The sequence below is a fragment of the Euprymna scolopes genome, chromosome 19 (assembly GCF_053919585.1).
Source record: "Euprymna scolopes isolate OS-2025 chromosome 19, ASM5391958v1, whole genome shotgun sequence".
NCBI lineage: Eukaryota > Metazoa > Mollusca > Cephalopoda > Sepiida > Sepiolidae > Euprymna > Euprymna scolopes.
The window spans coordinates 102,164,400-102,188,634 of NC_136500.1; the positions used below are offsets into that span (position 1 = coordinate 102,164,400).

At 36.0% G+C, this 24,235-nt stretch overlaps 1 protein-coding gene across 6 annotated transcripts in view; it reads right to left on the reverse strand.

Moving 5' to 3' along the window:
* Positions 1-24,235, reverse strand: part of LOC145239861 (mucosa-associated lymphoid tissue lymphoma translocation protein 1-like) — a 754,570-nt gene that overhangs the window by 130,198 nt on the left and 600,137 nt on the right. For all 6 annotated transcript variants that reach the window (XM_080103424.1, XM_080103426.1, XM_080103427.1 and 3 more), the window contains exon 12: positions 7,588-7,709. In XM_080103424.1, coding sequence (XP_079959550.1) covers positions 7,588-7,709 — 122 coding nt within the window. The remainder of the gene's footprint in view (positions 1-7,587; positions 7,710-24,235) is intronic.

Here is a 24,235-nt window from a genome sequence, read left to right on the forward strand (position 1 = left end):
AGCCACACGTTGGTAAGTGACCAATAAGTTTCCCACACAAGGAAAAAATAGTCTGCCGCGTAATAACATCAGGGATGGTTGGAATCTCACTGCCATGCCTCCATCGTAAGGTATCGTCTTTCCCGCAAACGTCCAATCCTAATACCCGTGCTCCATCCCTCAGACGTTCGGGGATCCTTGCACTCCAACCCGAATTGAGCTAACTTTTCTTTGACATATGACGCAGATTGTACGTCTTCATTGACATACACATCATCAATATAGGCCGATGTTGCGTCCTCAGTGGTCTTTTCCTGGGACAACACTGCATTTACGATGGTCTTCATGATTTGCGGTGCCACATTCAGCCCAAAGCCAAGCCGAGTAAGGCAGTATCTCTGACCCCGGAACCACACTGTCTGGAACGGCCACAATGTCTCATCCACTCGCACCTGCAAATAAGCCTTCCGCAAGTCTACTATAGACACATTGGAGCCCTTCTGGTGCCATTCTCTTAGCTTGCTGGCACACACGTCAGCATCAGCAGTGTACGTCTCAATGTATCTATTGAGTTCACGATAGTCCAGCACCGGACGAACTTTTGATTTGCTATGCTGGACTACTGCCATTAAGGGAATCAGACCCTTGGGTGGTCCCAGCTTGTTGGGGTAGGGGATCAGCCATCCATCCTGGATCCATGCCTCAAGTTCCTTCTCGTATTCATTACGGGCCTCGTCGGGTATCGAGTACACTGCAATGCTATTCTTGAGTTCGGTTGGCGCCCTTCCTTCCGTCCACTTCCACGATGCAGTACATGCTTTTTGGTGAGGGTCGTAGTCCACATTAAAATCAGGCCGATCAATGTGAACTGCAGCACACACTGGGGTTTCCAAAAATCGCACAGTCCCATCTCTTCCGATAACCACTCCCCCCAGTGCCTTAATAGCATCATATCTCAACAGTACATCGAATCCCAGCAAATCCCCTCGCATCACCAGCACATTAATGTTTGCGGCCACACCAGAGTCTGTGTGGACTTTGACAGTTCCGGCTCCACAGCAAGCTTGCGTATTGCCACCTATTGTGGTTACTTTGATGTTCTGCTTTGTCCAGTTTCGACACAACTTGGCACTCATGATGGTGTGTGAGCACCCGGAGTCGAGAAGAGCTGAACAAAGCACTTGGTCCACGTACACATTTATTGTCAGTTGCGCCTCAATTAAATCTTGTCCGGGGAACAGGGCGGCGCTGACGTCCTGCCCCCTGATGCATTTCCCGCACAATTTTGGGATAAATGTCCATAACTACCACATTGGAAACAGCGCGGGCGCCCCCGCCCCTTGTTAGTACAATTTCTTGCGATATGGCCTCGCTGGCCACAGCAGAAAAATCTCCTATTGGTCGTGGGTCTCAAACTGGGACTCTTTTCAGCATTAGTCTTGGTGTTACATGATAAGGGCTGTCCCCTGTTCATGTAAGTATAAAAATAGAGATTAGTTAAAATGAAAATAAGAGAAAGCAGAAATCGAACCCTGGACATAAGTTTTAAAGAACAATAGGTTTAAATGGAATGTCCAGTAAATTGTTAATTCGGATGAAATAAATAATAAATAAACTATTCAATTGTTAAAAGAATGTGGATAATAAAATATGGGTTAAATAAATTAGATATGTAGGTTGAATTCCTTTGTGGAAACAACACAAGAAAAATAGGTTATTGGGAAATCAATGTCGGAAATGTGCAAAGTCGCGCATGTTGAAACACGTGAATTTTGCTCACGTGGCCGGGATGCATGGATTTCTCAATATAGGAAGTGAGAGTTAGTTGGTCGGGGAGACAGTCAGGGGAGACGGTCAGTGAGAAAACTCAGAGACAGGCGGACGTCTGAAGCGAGACGTCACTTCAGAAACTAAAATGTGAAACTTTGAATTCTTAATGAGGAAATCACGACCGGTCGTAAAGAAATAAATTCATCATGTGTTTTGTGATAAAGCTCATCTTTGTGTTTGTGATTTGTACAAAAAGGTAAATTGTATTGTTATTATATGTCTGTGTTATAAAATGTCATTACAACAACATCTCTCTCTCTAAGATACAACATCATATGTAATAAGACAAGAACTCTCACTAAGACTCATATCTTTACTAATAAGAACTCATGTAACATACGTGCACAAGTGGTATCGTCTAATACTACTAATAATAACAATATAACATTGGCTGCCTGCGCCATCATTACAACCGGTTCCCTCAGGTCCTCCTCATCTCTGATAATGGCTCGAGCGCGTTCTAACAAATGTTCCATGGGCATTACAGATACGCTGGTGGAAGCCCTCAACAGTTGCTTAACATGGGTGGGAAGGCCGGCCACAAACGCATACGCCAGTGTTTGCTCTGACACTCCATTGCCAAATAGAACTGCAAGTTTCTTCAGCTCTGCAAAGAAGACGTCCACGGTTTCTCCTGGCATGAGCTTCCTAGTGGCAAATGTTTCGTAGGCCATACAGGGATCCATGGCAAATGCCTTGTATAAAGCATTTTTTATACAGGTAATATCAGCCTTCTCCACAGCACTAAGTTGCTGATATACACTTAGGCCGCCTCCAGCCAATCTCAGGGGAATCACGGTATGCACCCGCTTTACTTCACAGAGGTTGCAGGTCAGCTCAACCCTTTCGACCCAGTCGACAACAGAAGTGGATCCGTCGAATTCGGGTATCAGTTTTAAATCAAACTTTGCCCCAGCCATAGTTGTTCAGGAAAAGAGACAAAATGAAATAGCTGAAATAGCTTATGACCTTCACCTTCACCGAGGTGAACGATTTATATGACCTTTACCGAGGTGCACAACTTGACACACAAAAATAAACCGCCTCTTAATCACATGCTAACGCACGCGTCACTGTAATGTCCAATGACAACAACAACCACAACCTTCTCACTCGACCTGCCTTTATACCACTATCTCAATCCCTTCTCTTGCGCATGCGCCTGTAGATTCCTGACAACCTCGAGACTTCCGCTTATAAAAACCCAAGTTTTGTTGTAGCGCATGCCTATACAAGGCACAAACATGAGGGCGTTTGTTGTGTTGGTAAGTACTACAATTCCAGCTTATCTAAGGCAATCAGCGTCTTAGAAAAAGTGTTGAAATTTTATAATTTGTTACGTCACCATAGTGCTGACAATTTTAATAGGGCCAAATTATTGCAATTTACTAATATGCAAATGGAAGCTTCCCCTCAGGAATTAGGTTACTTGAAACAACCATCTGGGAAAGTGCCTCCCCCTAGGATAACTGCCTTAGGGTTATTCCTTGATAAAGATGAGTTAATTAGAATCAGAGGTAGGATACAGAATTCTGATATTCTGCCCTCTGAGGTCAAGTTTCCCCTTTTGTTGGGAAAATATCATTATTTATCAAAACTGGCGATTAAGGAAGCTCATCTTAACTGTTGCCACTTGGGGGTTAATTCAGTAAGGCTGTCTGGAGTTTGGATCCCACAGGGGAGACGTAAAAGCCTTCGTGCATACTTGCACCGTATGTAAAAAAATAAATGCTCTGCCTTGTAAGGCACCTGCAGAGTCGATATTACCTGCTTATAAGGTGAACTTTGTCTGCCCATTCAAACAAGTCAGTGTGGATTACACCAGTCAATTTTCTATTAAAGTTGGAGGGGTGTACATATTACTCTTTACATGCATGAGTTTGCGTGCGATTCATTTGGAATTATTGACGGATATGAGCACCTGCTCTTTTATGCTAGCCTTTGTGAGGTTTACCAATTTATTTGGTATCCCCACACATGTATATTCCGATAACGCAAAATCTTTTGTTGCATCCGGAATATTGTTATCGAACATGCTCGAATCGGACGAGTTGAAGAAACAATTTAAATCCATACACATCATCCATCGAACAATTCCCCTTTACTCTGCCTGGCAGGGGGAAGCCTGGGAGAGACTTATTAAAACTGCCAAACAATGTTTCAGAAAACTGTTGGGCAGAAGAAACTTGGATTATTTTGAATTTCTGACTGCACTTTCTGATGTGCAAAAGGCAATAAATGACAGACCCCTCACTTATATTGTTTCTGCCGACAAAGACTTTAGTATTTTAACTCCGAATCATTTTCTTCAAACAGGATATCAACCTTGTTTACTTATTAATAATTATGATCCTGACTTATGTCCTGGCCCCCCAAATAGGACTGCCTTATTACATTCCGTTGAAATGAGAAATAAATTTGTTGAAAAATTCAATCGTATCTGGCATAATGATTACCTCTTGTCAAAATCGGGAGCAATTGTGCCCCCAAGTTATCTGTTGGAGAGATAGTACTTATTAAGGCTCAAAAACCAGACAATTCTGGAATCTTGGTAAAATAATCAAATTAATTATGGGAAACGACAATAATGTTCATTCCGCGGTTATTCTTAAGGATGGGTGTGAACAGGTTCCTTAAAAAACCTTGTGCCCTTGGAAATTAAGGGTAATGATGATATTGCATCAACTGAGTTTATAGAAGAAGGAGGTCCCTTTTTCTGTCTAACCTGTTATGTTCCGAATGATGGAACATCACCAATGGTGTGCTGCGATTCTTGTGACAGCTGGTACCACTTCAACTGTGTAGGAGTTAATCATCAAGATACCTTAAGGGAGTGGTTTTGTTCTAATTGTAAGGATGAGGCTCCTCAGGTCGGTCCATATAGTGGAAATTAGCTAATGTCTGGATGCATGAAAAGTTGAGGTTTATACTGAAGATTGACAACAGACAATGGCACACATATATTAATATAAAAAAATTGAATTAAAATTGTAATTAACTTGTATTGTGAAAAAAGTAATGATCATCCATTACTTTTTCCTCTCCTCCTTGGCAGTGTAATATGAAGAAATTTACTGAATTAAAGTTATAATTTTGAATCTCAATTTGAATTGTCAACAAATAACGATATTAAGTTGATAAATTTAACTAAACTAAATATATTGAAATTATAAGATTGTCTAAGTTAAAACTTATGTTTATTGGATTAACTTGTTATTTGTCGTTTATCCGACCATTTATTAATTAACTTGTATTAGGAAAAAAGTAATGATTATCCATTACTTTTTCCTCTCCTCCTTGGCAGTGTGTGAGAAATTTTCCACATACAATTGCGATATTGTTTTTGGCCGCCTACATGCTTTGTAAGCCGGTCTGTCATTGGTTTAATTTGAATGCGCCAAATCTTGTCTTGGTGCCAATTTGTATTCATATATTATTTTTTCAGTTTGTAAATGAACACGGTAGATAGTGGACTCATAACAGCAGCGCTCTGTTTCAGAGAGCCAGATTTTACCTTCATGGACACCAAGCAGTGGTGTTGCGTTGTTATCTCTAATAAGGGATTAGAAGAGATGACGTATATTATATATTTGTTGTATCATAAATGGGATTGTGTGTGATCGTCTAGTCAGAGTTAATGTTATGTGTGATCGTCTAGTTGTTCTGTCTATTTGTTCATATGCCGTTGTGTGTGTGGTACATATATTTTCAGACATACCTTCTGCTTCTTAGATGTTGGTCCATCTAGAATCATATCATCTTGGAGGGGAGACCTGGTACCTGCTTTGGATGAAGATTCAATCACTCCAAGACAAGGAATTAGTTTTATAGTTTATTTCACTTTCCAGATGTCTCGCAGAAGATGGAAAGTGAATCTCTGGCCTGTGGTGTTCTGTTCTACACATGTCAGCGTCCCCCCTCCCCTCCAGTGAAGGGGAGGAGACAAGATGAAGCCGTCTGTCCTCTTCTAAATCCAAACCAAATCTCCACGATTCGGCTAACCTGATCAAGTGACTCACACGCAATCTGATCAGCTGATCTTGACTTCTGGTCTACGTGTCTCAATCTAATTTACACACCCCCTCCCTCTCTCTCTCTCGATCCATTCTCTAACAGTGGGTGAACGAAGGACATTTCTCTAAATACAGAGACAACATAATTGCTGAACTTATTCTACTCTATGAGGATATTTTACAGTGTTTGGCATGATATATTTCATTATAGGAATTTATTACTATTTCTTCCAGAGACCACGAGGCCCCAAAATATGGCGTATTGGGCGCCAACATTCACACCGTGTTCACCGTTTTTATATCTAAAAGGAAACCCGAACTAACATTCCCACAGAGGAATCAAACTAAAGGCTCCATGCGTATGGATAGTAAATTCAGTCACTGTTTTTGCAAAGGACTTACCGTGAACTTTCATTTACTGATACATCATGAATAAAGTTTGAGTTTTAAAGGTATGGTTTTTTTTTGTGGAGTTTCATTTGCTTTCTACAAGGAGGAAAATTGGGGCGTGGAAAAGAAATTTCTTACATCTTGTTATTGTTGTTATTGTTGTTATTATTATTATTATTATTATTATTATTATTGTCGTCCTATGATATCTCAAAGTTTAACTCCTATAAAGTAAAAGTACAAAAAACGTTGTTTTACAATTTGTCATTGTACAAAGGGAGACAACTCTCGTTTACTAAGAGATTCATTTTTTCATCTCATAATTTAGGACGCTTGATTGACGATATTTTTTGTATTAAATCAACACATTAAAAAAGAAAGCTACAATGAATACTTTTAAATGTAACAAAGTCGATAACATTAATAATACTTAAAAAAATACAAAAGAATGAAACTCTTTAATTAAAACAAGGATGAAACTTTTAAAGCTGCGGCGACATTTTTTTTGTTTTGTTTTTTAATACTGTAACAAAGCTTATAACATTAATAACACCAACATCTAGTTTTTAATATTATAAAAAATGAAAATGCAACGATAGTTGTAGAGGAATTGTAATTTTTATTTAAAAAAACAAACTGCGATTTATTTTTTTATGTTAAAAACTATATATTGGTGTCATTAATATTATAAACTTTGTTCAGTAAAAAAAAAAAAAAAGAAAGAAAAAAGTCACCACAGCCTTTTTTTCAAATTTTTGTCCTCGTTTAATTAAAAAGTTTTGTTTGAAAAAGAATTATAATTTCCTTTTGTCGCATTTTTGTGATGTTAAAGATTTTGTTTTTTTTAAATCTTACTATACCATTTATATTTAATGAAAAAAAAAGTAGTCGTAGAAAAACATTGCAGCAGTTTCTTTTTTTAAATGTTTTCGTCGAATGAAAATATTGTTATTTTGTTGGTTTTAGCATGACATGAAAACAGAAACGATTCTCTTAATGGTCGCGTAAAAACTACATTTTGTATTATTAATGCTATCAACATTAAAACAAATTTGTTGCAGCTTTCTTTTTTTAATGTTTTGGATTTAATAAAAAATGTAACATTGAGCGTCCTAAATTATGAGATGAAAAAAAATGAACGAGAGTTGTCTCCCTCAGCACCATGACAAATTGTAAAACCATACCCCCAAAACGGTAAATATACATCGAAAGATATTAATGAAGACATCAAACACATTTGAAAAGAAAACAAGCAAAAATCTTTCTACATAGAAATTATAATTAATGGGGTTCATTTGATAAAAAAAAAAATTTTTTTTTATAGAATTTGAAAAAATTTGCAAAACTAATCAAATTAAAAACAAATTTTTCTCACCTCCACGCACTTTTCCAAAAATTTTCTCAATGCCTTCTTCTAAGTAGAGAAACTTGCAAAGATGTTTAACAAGTAGTCCCATTTTCTCACGAGCATTTTCATAGGCACATTTTCCTCGGCTCCTAAATAAAAGAGTGAAAATTAAAAACATGATAGACTTTCTAAAGATTTTTATAATAGTTTTAAATGTATAAATTTGTTATTGTTAGAGTAGATTTTTGACATTTATTTTTCATAAAAGGATGATTAAAAAAATGAGAGGAGAAAGTTAAAATATCCATAAAATAATATTTTTGAATGCTCCATTCATCTGTGTCGAAGGCTTCCTTAATGTTCTTTTGAAACTATCCAGAAATCCTTTTGCTGACAAAGGTATTATCAGACATAAATAAAAATTCATTTAGTTGCGAATGTGCCATAAGATTTAGAAGCAAATATTTCTTAAATGTATCCAGTTTGTGACAAAAAATGTATTATTATTTTATTGCATACGATAGTACTTCATCGCATACTGAAAATAGTGATATTTTAAATTCTTTTTCATATCACAGATACAAATTACATTGTAACACTGAAGATGCATTTTCAGAGTAATTACCATGTCATCTAAAGGCTCAGTAATTTTGAGATTCACCTAAACAGGTCGTCAGCATGTCCAAAATTTTTTAAAGGTAGAAATTCCATTTTGATATAATTCATTAAAATTAACTCCCAATGCTGTGGCCTGTTAGCTGATATTCTTCTTAAATCTGAAAACTGATAACATAATACATTTTATTGCTTAAATAATTCTGCAAGGACCATAAAAGATGATAGTTGAATGGAGCAAGTGATATCGCCCCATCTGACTACTGTGAATAAAGTGGATGAAGTAAAATGACTCAATTGAAACTCAAGTTTTCCTGAATGACTTGCTGTATGAGGTCTTGCATATTCATGCTCAAGCACTATTACCTTCCTATTGAGTAATGCTGGCCGTTTCTTGATAGAACAGTTCTTAGATCATCCAGCTGTAAACAATATTTTACTGCTGTGATTGTTTGCTTACACTCGAGTACTTCATAAGAAATCAGTCCTCTCATGTAACTACGGAAAGAGAGCATAACCTTCTTTCAGCGTAGTCCGTTTTGGAACAAATTGTGGACTTTGGTTTCGGTCAAACCATTGTCTTTTGCATTGGGTATTCTTGTAAGGAAGTAATTATTTGATCTTGAGATACAATTCTTAACAAAAATGGTTCACAATGATTCCTAGAAAACAAAGATATGCAAACAGTCAATCCTTGATTTTGTTGAGCGTGAGGAACCCAGTGTCCAAGTTTAAAAATTTTTCCTAACTCATGAAAATGATAGTGGCATGGGTTGTATTGAATTGCTGAACTAATTCTCTGCTGGTTAACTTTGGATGGACCTCCAGAGCATCTTTAATGGTGTTTTCATTAACTGATTTTGGCCTTCCCAAGCATCACCAATCTGACAGGTTTCTTCAGACGACAATTTTGCAAACCACTGTTGACATTTTCGATCATTCTGAACATTCATCCCATACACGGTTCCAATATTAAGACACCAATTCATTAAAAAATATTAAGATATTAAGAAATCAATTCATTAAAAAATATTAAGATATTAAGGCATCAAGACACCAATTCATTAAAAAATATTAAGATACTAGACTACCCGTGACCCGTTGGGTCAGTATGTTATATTAACTATGGAATTCATGTATGAGCATGACACTTGTAACGTAAAGAAAATAGGCTTTTTTTGACATAACAGAAACATTTCTACGAAAGTATATTAAAATGAAAAATCACGGACGGATCACTCAAACCTGAAAAAAAAAGTCCTTCCTATTTGTGTAAAGTTACCTATTTTTCCGAATAATCGCGCCAAAAACATGATTTTCCTACGAATTGTATACTGATGAAAGTCATTTAGCAGCAAAAGCACACATGAACCTACCGATGAGAAATATAAGAATGAAAAACCCATATTGGAATCCTTCAACCAAGTTATAGAAACTTAAAATCGAAAAAAAAAAATAATTAATAAAACCTGAAGCAAAAAAATAAAGCCTAAATAAATAAAATAAAACTAATATTGAAACAGATTAGTAAATGTGTCAACAAATTCACCGTTCTCACACAACTATTTTGTATCTAGAAATGTAAAGAAAAAATAAAAAAAGAAGGAAGGAAAAGGGACGGATACAGAGCAGTAATAGTAGTAGTAGTTACAACAATTGTTCTTATGCTTGCCAACGGGTTAAAGTTGTTTAGTTGTAAGAAAATAGCGACAGTATAGTTGCAATAAAGTGTTACATGATAAGGGCTGTCCTCTTTTCATGTAAGTATAAAAATAAAGAGATTTAGTTAAAATGAAAATGAAATAGAATAGACGAAATTCGAACCTCGTAATTTAGGTTTAGAAATAGATTACGAGAGAGAATTAGCAAATGGAATGTAAAACAAACCATTGTTAAGCTTAGAGATAAAATAGTTTTAAGAAAAGAATGTGCATTGTCAATTCTGTTATGAAATTCAATTGAAGGAATGCAACTATAGGATAATTTAATAAACATGTTTTTAACATATTAGAAATCTAGGTTACTGGGAATATAGGTTAAAACTCCTTTTGTAAACAAAGGAAAAAGTTTTGGACATGCATTTCCAGAACACGTGAAAGAAGACTCATGTTTTAACATGTGTATGACGTCATGGAAAATGGGAAGTTCTCGATATAGTTAGAAACTTTAGAGTTAAGGAGGAGAAACTGAGAGAGTTAGTAAATAAAATACACTATAGCAAAAAAGAAGGATGCAGAAATGAAAATCAAAATTCTGCTCATTGTGAATATTTTCGGCTTTTTAGTGTGTTTTAATTGTCCTGGTCTTTGAAAAAGGGACAATTTTTTGTTTTGTGTCAACGGACTTTTGAAATGTATAATGTAACGAATTTTTATTTTATTTTTTTTGTTTTGTTGCAAAATGTTTAAATGTATTAAGGTATTTTCTTTTGAAAATGTGTTTTAAACAATATTGTAAATTTATACTCAATGTAAATGTTATTGATTTTCTCAGCAGGAATTCAAAGTTATCAGTAAATATACATTAGATTTAAACAGTCTAGGAGAAAATAAAACTAGTTAAGACGAATGGTTGGCTTACAGATTCAGTTAAAATTTTAGAAGGGGGACAAGAATTAAAATTACATAAAAGGGTATTTAGAGAGTTTTTATATGTGATAAGCCGTAAGAAAGATGTTTTTTTTTAGCCTTTGATTTTTTTTTTTTTTTTTGAGATCCTATAATTTTTTTCCAAGAAAAGTGACTTGGTAGGGATTTATAAGCACAAGATGTGCCCCTATTCGAAAAATTTGGGAACCTGGTTAATTAAGTGCTTAAAAAAAGCTGGTCGCACGTAACGAGTCCAAGCAAGTGGTAAGACTTGTCTTAATTAATAAACAGGCGTTGGAAAGAATACGAAAATTCTTAAGGGGACGAGTAAACCGATGATAGGTAGTCGCGAGGCAATCACATATAGCTTAATGAAGTGAGAGTCAGGTAAAAATATACCGTAGATTACATAAGAAAGATATAACCTTGTATTTTTTTTGTAGAGACGCATGAATGTGGGATATATCTGCTGGATCTTGGAAACTCTGGTGAGAGAGAAGAAAAATCACAAAAAATCGGGCTATTAGATAGAATTTAGTGCGCAATTAAGGTGTTGTGGCGCAAAAGGTGTTAGTTAGTTAGGGGTGATATTTCTAAATCGTCGTCGAAGTTTCAAGAATCCAAGCAAGGAAATCCGAGTGAATCTGTATGAGAGAAAAAAAGGTATATCTTGATAGTTAAAGCCAACCAAGAAGATTGGTTATGAGCTTTGGTATGTCCCGTATAAGATAGTTATAGAAAAAAAAAACCCAAAGCCATACTTGATAAGACTAACCATGCGGAAAGAGACGATCAGGACACTTTTGGGACGAAGGGAGTCGTCCATTTCGAGGGAGGTGGAAACCTCTAGTCTGCGGCATATGGGTGGCTGGAAAGTAGCTGATGTGAATCATAGGTAAAGACCCTACACCCAAAAAGTAAATGCCAAGAAGATCAGAAAGGTTCTGATCTTATAAAAATATAATAATTGTGAAGTCGGCCGAGGAGGGCTGACTGAAAGAGATTTTTTTTTTTTAGCCTGATCTTTCCTAGCCGTGTGGTTGTGTAGATGTAGAAAAAAAATGTACTAAATTTAAAAATGCGTACGTTTTTTTTTGTGAAATATGGAAGGGAGGGATGTTACATGATAAGGGCTGTCCCCTTTTCATGTAAGTATAAAAATAGAGAGATTTAGTTAAAATGAAAATGAAATAGAATAGACGAAATTCGAACCTCGTAATTTAGGTTTAGAAATAGATTACGAGAGAGAATTAGCAAATGGAATGTAAAACAAACCATTGTTAAGCTTAGAGATAAAATAGTTTTAAGAAAAGGATGTGCATTGTCAATTCTGTTATGAAATTCAATTGAAGGAATACAACTATAGGATAATTTAATAAAAATGTTTTTAACATATAGGAAATATAGGTTACTGGGAATATAGGTTAAAACTCCTTTTGTAAACAAAGGAAAAAGTTTTGGACACCCATTTCCAGAACACGTGAAAGAAGACACATGTTTTAACATGTGTATGACGTCATGGAAAATGGGAAGTTCTCGATATAGTTAGAAACTTGAGAGTTAAGGAGGAGAAACTGAGAGAGTCAGAGGGAGTCTGAGGAAGACAGACGATAGTCTGGAGTTGGGAGTCGAACGTCTAGAAGCGAGACGGTCACCTTTGAAACATAGAATGTGAAACTTTGAATTCCTGAAAGCAAAGCCACCGGCCAGTCCATGGAAATAAACCCATCATGTGTTTTTATAAACGTCGTCTTTGTGTTGTAATTCTACCAAAAGGTAAAGTGAAAATTGTCATTATATGCCTTATATATATCATGTGTTTTAAAATGTCTTTACATACACGTCTCGACATCTCATATCTACAACGTGAACACTAAGACTGTCTGAACACTGTCTCCTCACTCTAAGAGCTTCTACTGAACATTATATATATATGAACCTTTTAATAACACAAACAATCTCTCTTACAACATCTCTCTTAATAAGACTGCATTTAATAAGACTCTCTAAGAATTCACTCTTAATAAGACTTCCTAATAACAAAACAACAAGAAATACGAACAATAACAAGAATAATAATAATAAAAAGAACAATAATACTAATAAGACCTCTATATAACAAAAGAATAGTTGCAAAACACCACCACTCTTCCCATGTTAAATAATAATTTCGAAATAATAGCGTTAATATTTCAGTATGCAGGTCAAAATCTGCAAAAGAAGCGATTTGTGTTTATTTGTCTACGTTCTTATGGGTTAATGTTTATGCGCGCATGCACAACCGGATGTTGTAAACCAGAAAGTGGGTTACATCACTTGTTACAAGGTCATTTGAGTTTTATAATTATATAGATTAAGACACCAATTCTTTAAAAAAATATTAAGATATTAAGACATCAATTCATTAAAAAATATTAAGATATTAAGACATCAATTCATTAAAAAATATTAAGACACCAATTCAATTAAGATATTAAGACATCAATTCATTAAAAAATATTAAGATATTAAGACATCAATTCATTAAAAAATATTAAGATATTAAGACATCAATTCATTAAAAAATATTAAGATATTAAGACACCAATTCAATTAAGATATTAAGACATCAATTCATTAAAAAATATTAAGATATTAAGACATCAATTCATTAAAAAATATTAAGATATTAAGACATCAATTCATTAAAAAATATTAAGATATTAAGACATCAATTCATTAAAAATTATTATGATATTAAGACATCAATTCATTAAAAAATATTAAGACACCAATTCAATTAAGATATTATGACATCAATTCATTAAAAAATATTAAGATATTAAGACATCAATTCATTAAAAAATATTAAGATATTAAGACATCAATTCATTAAAAAATATTAAGATATTAAGACATCAATTCATTAAAAAATATTAAGATATTAAGACATCAATTCATTAAAAATTATTATGATATTAAGACATCAATTCATTAAAAAATATTAAGACACCAATTCAATTAAGATATTATGACATCAATTCATTAAAAAATATTAAGATATTAAGACACCAATTCATTAAAAAATATTAAGATATTAAGACACCAATTCAATTAAGATATTAAGACATCAATTCATTAAAAAATATTAAGATGACACTAATTCATTAAAAAATATTAAGATATTAAGACACCAATTCAATTAAGATATTAAGACATCAATTCATTAAAAAATATTAAGATATTAAGACACCAATTCATTAAAAAATATTAATATATTAAGACGCCAATTCAATTAAGATATTAAGACATCAATTCATTAAAAAATATTAAGATATTAAGACACCAATTCTTTAAAAAAATATTAAGATATTAAGACACCAATTCAGTTAAGATATTAAGACATCAATTCATTAAAAAATATTAAGATATTAAGAAATCAACTCATTAAAAAATATTAAGATACTAGCTGGGCTACCCGACGTTTCTCGGGACCAAATTAACAATGAGAAAATTTAAGTTGACTTTGAATATAATTGTTATTCTTTGGAGAGAGGAATTTTTAATGTGTATGTATCATTTGCTATTCAGAGCAAAAGAATATTTTACCTATCCTCAGATGGCTATTACACATATGAAATAATTGTACTTTCTCTAGGACAGGTAATTCGACGGGTAATTTGCAACACATATTTAAAATATGTTTACCTACCTTCGGACGGGTAATTTATATACATATATGAAACAATTTAACATACTCTCAACAGGTATTGTACAACATATATGAAATAATTTCTTGAAATCATTTTTAGAAGATGGATAATTAGGATTTCCAAATTGATACATAAATACACATGGGATATTCCACCAACTGTTTCAACAATCACGTTTGTTTTTCTCCACGACTGGCATCGTTCTGCATGTAAAATCGTCCTAGAGCATCCTGTATCAATAAGTGCCAAACATTGCGTCCCGTCAACATGGATGCCTGTCACCGGGAGCGTCAGGTCCGCATTTTGGTGGGGAAGGAGACTAGTGCTTATGCGTCCTCCCCTTGCTCATTTCCCGAGCAGTTCCGAGCTCAGTGTCCACTCTCACTGCCCCGGTAACATCATGTTCCACGTTTTTAACAGTCCTTCACAAGGTGGCCCTTAACATTGCATTTAAAACAGGAATATTCTTAGCCTTGTTGTTGTTGGGTGAGCATGTGGCCACAACCATGTCTTGATTTTGTTCCCCAGTTGTCGTCCAAATTCTCGCTCTCAACATTAGCTCCCCCATGGTCAGGGTTTCGATGTTTGGCGCCTGTTGAAGAGCAATTGAGATGACGCAGTGAAGAAAGTCAATTTCGTGAGTCTCTTTAGGCCATCTCCTGTGAACCTGGCCAATCCAACCAACTGCCTGATTTTGTTGGCATAAACATCCACACGTTCGCCAGCCCATCTAACCATAGTTATTTTTCTGTATGCTGCAAACACGTTGTTGGTAAATACCTCTTTTAATCGGGCCTCAATCTGGTCTATCTTCTTGTGATCGTCCTCCTCCATTTCCATGTAGAGGGCCAGTCCATCACCTTCCAGATATAAAGGTAGGAGACTCGCAATATCATCCACCTGCTGAAGTTGTGCAACAAGTCTCACTTTTTTCAGCAACGCTACAACATCTCCCTCGCCAGAGAACGGCTTTTTTTTTTTTTTTTTTACATAGGCGTCACCACTTATCAAGGCCAATAGGCCACTCAAGGATAAGGGTTAAAGCATGTAGAGTAGTCAAAAGGACAATATAGTAATCGATAGTAATGGAAGTTCAGTAAATTTGTTAACTTAAGTGGAACGGCTCATCAGAAACTTGTTCACGTTGGACTTGAAGACAACCATATTATAGACAGCTGGAAAGCAGGAAAACGGAAGACAATTCCACAGGCGTGCAGTTCTAAGAAAGAAGCTTTGATCATGGAATCTATGTTTAGGTTTAGGCACAGATAAAGAGTGGGGAAAATTATTGATAATGTTTTCAGCTAGTCTAGTGTTTCCTGTGACAGTTTGGCGAGGGGGGACCATAGATTGAAGCTCAGTCGAACACTTTCCATGAAAATAACGATAAAGCAGAGACAAACTCGCAACATCTCTTGTGTGAGATAGAGGTTGCAGCGAAGAGAAAAGGACATCTCCCACCAGGCCACAAAGTCTATTTTGAACCCTATCAAGGCAGGACAAGTCTTTTCTAGCAGCTCCTGCCCATATGTGGCAACAGTATTCCATCCTTGGACGTATCTGGCTCTTATATAGATAGAGAATTGCATCAGCAGTGGGATATCTACTGGATCAATAGAAGGATCCGACCATTTTTCCAGCGGCCTTGGCAACAGATTTGATGTACGTATTCCATTTAAGATCAGGAGTAAAGCTCAAGCCCAGAAGCCTGTCAAAACTTGAGGTCTCCCCAAGACGAGAGCCATTCATTTTAATTGATGCCAGATGGGGATCAGAACGTTGATGATGTAAAGATAGAAGCTTGGTTTTAGATGCATTAAAAGTAACCAGCCACTCCTTTCCCCATTGTACAACATGATCAAGATCAGAGGAGAGAGAATCGGAGAGAACTTGGTCGTTTACTGTTTTAGATGTGCTACCATAGATGGTAGTGTCGTCAGCAAAAATGTCTACGAATGATGTAAGGATGTGATTTGGAAGATCATTAATGTAGATCAGGAAAAGAGTTGGGCCCAGAATGGACCCCTGAGGGACTCCAGCATTTATACTGTGAGCTTCTGATTTTTGCCCATCAACTACTCTTATGAACCTATCAGAGAGAAATGATTTAATAATTGAGAAGACATTTCCAGCTATACCATAGCTGGAAATCTTGTGAAGTAAACCTTTATGCCATACCCTATCAAAGGCCTTTGATATGTCAAGAGCATTCTGTTCAGGATTCTGTTTGCCCTAGAAAGGTTGCCTCTGTCGAGAGATTCGATAATCCTAGAGATATAACTGTAAGCACATCTGCTGTAGATCTAGCAGAACGGAAACCATATTGTTTAACACAGATTCCAGCAACTTACTCATGACGCACAGAAGACTTATTGGCCTGTACTGAGAGGGGGATGAACGATCACCTGAATTCTTAAATACAGGGCATAACTGATGAGATTTTCTAGAGTGATGGGAAGCAATTCTCCTTAAGACAACGTTTAAACAGTTTTGTAAGTATGGGTGCTAGTTCTGGTTGAAGTTTTTTGAGTACTATAATTGGAATACTGTCAGGGCCGGTTGCTTTAATGGAATCAAGGTTTTTGATTAGCTTGGCAACATCACATACAGATATTTGTATATCATATAGTGTGTTTTCTGATACAGGAGGAAATATTGGGGGTTGGCGGCCTTGGTCGCAAAGGGTAGAATTGGCTGCAAAGTTCTTGGCAAAGAGTTTGGCTTTGTTTGATGCTGACGAGATTAACTCAGGTCCATTGATGATAGTTGGGATAGAGCACATGCTTCTGTTCAGGATTCTGTTTGCTATTTGCCAAAACTGGTAGGAACCAAGCTGCTGCTCAGCTACTTTGGACTTGACGGACTGAGCATACAACTCTCTTGCGTTCTTTATTGCTTTCTTACAATGGTTGCTGGCAGTCCTGAAAGCGGCTTTAGTTTCCATACATCTCTTACGTTGGAAGCAGTGGAAAAAGTGATTTCTGTGCGCAATAGCAGCAGCACATTCTGGAGAGAACCATGGCTGGCTGTTAGGTTTTCGCTGAAATTTTTTCGAGGGTATGAAATTGTATATACCTACAATTAACCATTCTGTCAGGTCTGATACTATAGACGACACATCCTTTTTAAACATGGAATGCAGAGGAAGATCCGATATAAATATACGGAAACTATCCCAGTCAGCCATAGTGTATCGATATACTGTACGATGGAGAGGTACGTCTGAGGACTTATTACATTTCATTTTTATCTTATTTATAGGAATTGATACAACTGAGTGGTCGGAAGATCCAAGAGGAGACAGAACGGAAACTGAACATAGTTCAGGGGAAGTTGTGAGAAAAAGGTCTAGGAGACTTGCATACTGGCCGTCATTGTCGAGCACACGGGTGGGTTCGTGAACAATCTGAGTGAGGTCATAAGCAATGGAGAAATCATGACAGAATCTCCCCTCATCATCGGTCTTGTTTGAGTGGGTCAACCATTCCACATTGTGAACATTGAAGTCTCCACATACGTGAATGTTAGCTGAAGGATATGCTGATAGAACTTGGTCGATTTTCTCAGATATGCTTTTAAAGATAGTAACTCGGCTGTTATGGGGGGCGATAGAGAGTAAATATAAATGCTGTAGTGTGAGCTAGTGCTACTCGGAAGCACATATAGGGTAAGTTAGGATCTTCTCTGGAGATGTCTCTACCACATGGAAAGCCATCTTCTATATAGGCACATATTCCATGCCCATGGCGATCTTGGGGGTCAGATTTGGAAGTTAGGTTAGAGTATCCTTTAATTACGAACTCATTTAGGGAAATAGTCTGTCCAATTCCAGTTTCGCTTAAAAATAAAAGGTCTGGTTTAGTTTCCTGTAATTGGGCTTCAACCTCTGGAAGGTTAGAACGTAGACCCCTGATGTTGGAGAAGGAGACATGGTAGTGGAGGTCTACGTTGGAAGTTTCAGATCCGGGTTTAATCGTGTATTTTTTATTGAAACTTGTCATGATGGAATTTTGGAGTTTGTGGACTAGGTCGTCAGACTTGATGATATCACTGCTTATCTGCACCTTCGCCATAGTCGAGCTGAAATAACTTATAGCAAAATGTAGTCAGTTTCGCCCTGCACCGCCCACCTCTAGAAGAGAGGAATTTCTTGGCTGCAATGACTGTAGAGAAAGAAGAAGAAGGAGACAGAAAAAAGGCAGAAGAAAACTCGCTTCTCGCAGATTCGTGGTTAGTCACAAAGAACAATCCAACCGCCAGAACCACCAACGCACCATCTGCAAAACACTCTCTGACTGCTTCCCAGCGTCCTGCCTTTATAGCATCCGGGAATTATATATTTGCAGAATTGGGCGAGAGCACACGCGGTTCTGCAAGAATTGCATGGGGTCAACACCAATAATTTTATTTTAAAGAGTTTATTTAGTTAAAAAAAAAAGTAATGTCGAGTGTTACTTATGAACAAAAAATGTTGTTTTTTTTAACTAAATAAACTCTTTAAAATAAGTTGAAACACTAAAAACTTTCAAAGCTAGGTAGAAAACGAAAACTTAGAAAAATTGATTTAATTTTTTTAAAACAACAGTAAACAAGTAAAAATATTTTAAAAAAATATTATGGGATGTGTATTCTCTTTTAAAGACAATATCTTCTCCAAGAACGGTCATAAAATGTGTTTTCAATCGATGTTTATTCAATAAGGGACCAGTTTTCCTACCTAGCAAAAGGGAACAAGTTTTCTGGGGACGAGTTTTCCTAAATTCAATGAAATGAATTGAATTTTACGAGTTAAATTTTTTTTCAATTTTTAAAATTTAAAAATCTATCAAAATTTTTCTATTGGTTCAATTTTAAAGATATTTTCAGAGTCAATGTGAAATTTGATGCTCTTTCCAAAAAACCGAATATAATATTCTAGACAAACGGTTTTTTTACCCCCCCCCAATTTTGAAATGTTTATTAAAAAGAAAATAACTAATTTTCTCACCTAAGGTTTATATATTAGAAATTGAACATAAAAGATCGATACATAAAATAATCTCATTTAAAACAAAAAGAAACGAATAGTTGTGTGCAAATTTACATCTAAAGTCAAAAATTTTAAACCTTTTTTTTAAAAAAAAAAAAACACGTTGATTTTTTTTCAGTTTAAGTGAAATCACATATTTTGAAAATATTGTGCTGTAAAAATTGGACACCTACATTAATTTTTTCTATTTCATTCAATGTTGAATTTTTTTTTTTTTTTTTTTTTTTTAGATTTTTGAAAAAAGAAATTCATTGCATAAAGAAGACATAAAATATTTTAAATCAAAAACTCATGTAATTCTTTAAGAGAATAAAAAAAATGGAAAATTTGTCGGCTGGTTTGTTTTTAAAAGTAAACTTAATTATTCAACTGATGAGTGAAATGTGATAATTTTTCATATACGGTTGTAGTGAACTACTACTATGATGCTGCTACGGTATGCTTCCCTTATTTCTCTCTTTTTCTTTCTCCCTACTCTTCTACTTTTCCCTTCCTTTCTTCTCTCAACGTCACCAGAGGTTTCAGCCAATCGGAATAGAGGACTGTCCTAGAGGGAGATACAAAGAAGAAGTCTGTCTCAGACATGCAGAAACGATAGAAGCATCAACACGTGACGGACCAGTTTCCCTGGGTAATGACTTTTATCAAAGAAATGTACCATCCTCTTTGTACCTTATATCTTGGAAACATCATCAATCCTAAAGTCTTGTCGCACTTAATTATAACCTGATGTTTTCTTTTCCAAAACCGTTCTTTTTCAGCACTCTTGTTCTCTCTCTAACGTCAGAGGTCTCCCCAAAAGGGGACCGACCAAAATGGTGACCCTTCTTCAAATGTTGTTAAAATTTATGGTAACCGCCTTAATTTGGTGAACGCCCAACGTGCGTATATACACGCAATCTTCAATGAACAAAAAAAAAAAACGAAAACGATAAGAACGTGACAGCATAAAAAGAAAAAGAAAAAAAAGCCTGTCTAAAACTACAGTAGAACCTTACAAAAAAAAAGTACATATAAATCCGCTTTCCAAGAAATGCTGATAATATATATATTTTTGCTATTTTTGTGAAACGGTTTACGCTAAATAAGGTAAAACAAACAAACAAGAAAAATAAGCAGTAAAAAAAAAGAACAAAAAAATTTTTTTACGTGATTCTCACCAGATAAATGACTAAAATAAAATCTGGTCTAAAAACTATTCTGTAACAACAAAAAGTGACTTTAAGAATCAATACAGAATCCCAAATTTCATTCTGAAACACACACACACCCGCACACAGAAAAAGGAACCTTCCAGACGCACGCGTGTGAAGCCAATTTTGGAACATGTGTGGTCACACACCCGCACACACACACAAAAAAAACGAAGGGACCTTCCAGACGCAAGTGTGTGAAGCTAATTCTGGAACACGTGTGTGCATCGACGAACTCAGTTTTTTTTTTTTTAAGGACATTGACTATATATTCACACACACGCACACACACACACACATATATATATATATATATATATATATATATATATATATATATATATAAATTTAATTGACGCTATTTCTCCAAGCACCTGCTGAAATTAACCTCTGGTGAGTACTCGCTTTTCTCTCTTCTTGCTTATCACACCCCAGCCATTTCCTTTAGTCGCAGCTACAAATAATAATAATGAAAAAATAATAATAAAAAAATATGATAGTAACTAATAATAATCATAGGAATAATAATAATTAATAATAATAATAATTAATAATAATAATTAGTAATAATAATAATAGATGCACAACAGGTTAGCATAAAACCCCCACAATTTATGGAGATGAGTGTCGAGGGATAGTTTTTGATAATAGAAGCTCAATTCCATCTCAGACACATTACGAGCGATGATACTAAGTTCTATACGGTTATCAGCGCATTGCTGCCTGACGTGGTAACAAATATACCTCCAGTAATTCTGCAGTCACTAAACTATGCGAAATTAAAGGAGTCTGTTTTATCTGCATATAAAAAGACCAGACCTGAACTCCTGGAGAAGTTGATGAGGACCACTACGTTAGTAGGTCGTCCGTCATTATACCTCCAGGAGATGGTAATGGTTGCTCATAGAATAGGGCAAGCGCTGAGATAGTGCGCCATAAATTCATACACGCACTTCCGAAGCACATCGCCCCAGTAATAGCAGCCCACACTGAAATGCCGTTAACGGAGTTGGGTTGACTATCTGACGACTTGATGCCGTTAATAGAAAATACGTCAGTATTTCAGTAGGTTGAGAGTCGAGCTCGAAAAAACGACCATATTACCACCAGACAGCCTAGTGAAACCATTCCAGCCGGCTTATTTCCATATAGAAGGAAACAGCGGCCGAAGATATGTAGAGTCTGCATATATTTCGCGGAGGAGGCTTGTTCATATAAGCCATGGTGTAAGTGGCCAAAGTAAAAGAGTAGCTTACAGACTCTGCCTAACTCGCGCCCTTCCTCTCCCGCCCCTAGTGATTCGGAAAACTAGAAAGGCGGACTGTGTTTGCTCCAGTAGTGCCGCCGTTATTAGAAGTTTCTGCTAAAATAGGAGCATCTAAGGTCAATTTTATCATAGATACAGGAGCCAGTGTTTCCACTTTACCACATTCCGTAGTAAATGGAATTACTCTGTTCATATCTTTACCACTAACAGTGAAATCATAAAATGGTATGGTCAAACAAACCTCGAAGTTAAGATACCCCATTTGAGAAGATCTTTTCAATGGAGTTTCGTGATCGCAGATGTCACTAATCCTTTGTTAGGATTTGACTTCTTAAACAAATTTAACATTATAGTGGATTGTAAAAATAGATCCATCCGTGATAACGTAACGGAGCATGAAATTACAGTCAATGCAGTAACGGGAACCAATGCTGTAGTGATTAACAGAATAGACCTAGCGGATTATGTTACCGAAGTAATAGGTAAATATAATAATGTGCTTTCATCACATAGCGACACAAACAAAGACTATGGTGGAGTGTATCACAGGATTGATACAGGCAACCACGTACCAGTCTTTGATAAAGCTAGACAACTTTCTGGTCCTAAGTTAGATGCAGCAAAGGTAGAATTTAAAAAGTTACTAAATACAGGAGTTATCCAGCCTTCCAGTAGCGAGTGGGCAACCTCTTTGCACTCGGTGAAGAAGCCGGATGGGTCATATCGAGCGTGCAGTGATTTCCGTGTGTTAAATAGCATTACCAAAACAGACCGCTACCCGGTACCAAATATAAATTCCTTCTGCACACAGTTAGCTAATAAACAATATTTTTCCAAAATAGATTTAACTGCAGCATATCATCAGATTAAGGTACACCCTGAAGATGTGCCTAAGACAGCAGTAGTGACACCTTTTGGTTTGTTTGAGTTTAATTACATGCAATTTGGTTTAAAGAATGCTGCGGCTACATTTCAGCGTTTTATGGATGAAGTATTTTAAAAATTAAAATGGTTTCAATGGCCAAGCAAGACAGTTTGAGTTTTATAACATGACAGATACATATGCACATGCACATATATATATATTGTAGTGAAGTAAAAAAAAAAAAAAGAAATTAAAAAAAAATATATAAGACACAGCTGTTCCTTCCAAAAGGTCGAGCTCTTCAACATCCAAAAATAATTCACCGTCACATATTGCAACAGCCGCCTCATTCGGCGCCTTTAGCCAGGTCTTCCGCACCCTCGTCATCACATCTGCTCTGTTCTTCGCTGAAGGAACGATAGTGACCCTAAGTTGAAGATCAAATTCCCTAATCAGCTCCCTTAACATCATCAATCGACGCTTTACTAGCATCTCGGCAGCGCCTTTCGTCTTCACCCTCCTTTCTCCTGTAGCTTCGGACTGGATCCAAGAGAACACAGTGGCTGAGTCGGTCCTCACCTCAACATTCTGTAGCCCCCATTTCAAGGCTAAGTTGATGCCCTTCATAACCGCATCCAGTTCTGCCACATTTATGTGAGCCACGTCGTCCTTCTTCCGCAACCAAGCAGCATCTTCTGCAGTAACACCACCTATCTCCAAGGTGACCCCCACTGCTATACAGCTTGCATCACACCACACAACACCTTCTGCACTGTTGGGTACATGCCAAACATCTCTCACTGGATCCTCCCTCTTCACCTCTTCAATAATCTCTCTCATAATGTCCACAGTCTCTTTATCAACTCCATCCTCCCACTTCGCTCCACTAGCTAGCCTTTTGATATAACTACATGCAGTCCGTAGCCATCTTGCAATAGGGTAATGGCCCACCAGTTTTCCGCATATTGAGAAGAGTTCTCGCCTGCTCAATTTTTCTGACACCTCTGGGATCTCATTTCCCCTCCGGAACACTAACCGTCCTATCTAAGAAATTAAGTAAATTAAAAATTGCCAGATATAGATTGAATAGATATAAAAATCATAAAAATATGCGTGCAGGAGGATATAAATAAAATAATAATAATAATAATAATAATAATAATAATAAGATTAATAATAATAATAATAATAATAATAATAATAATTCTGATTTCGTTTATGAACGTCTCTCTGAAAAGGGATGGGATTCATTTCCAGAGGATTTCCCTTAATCCCGGCTTCAAACTAGGAGCTTCAAAGATCAAAGATTTCCTAAGGATGTTGGTGGTACCTATAATTGCAGAAGTTTGAAGGCCGCCTAAAACATTGGGGATTTGTAGTTTTTCAATTGTCCTTCCAGATGACTTGATACTACTCCTAGTGTACC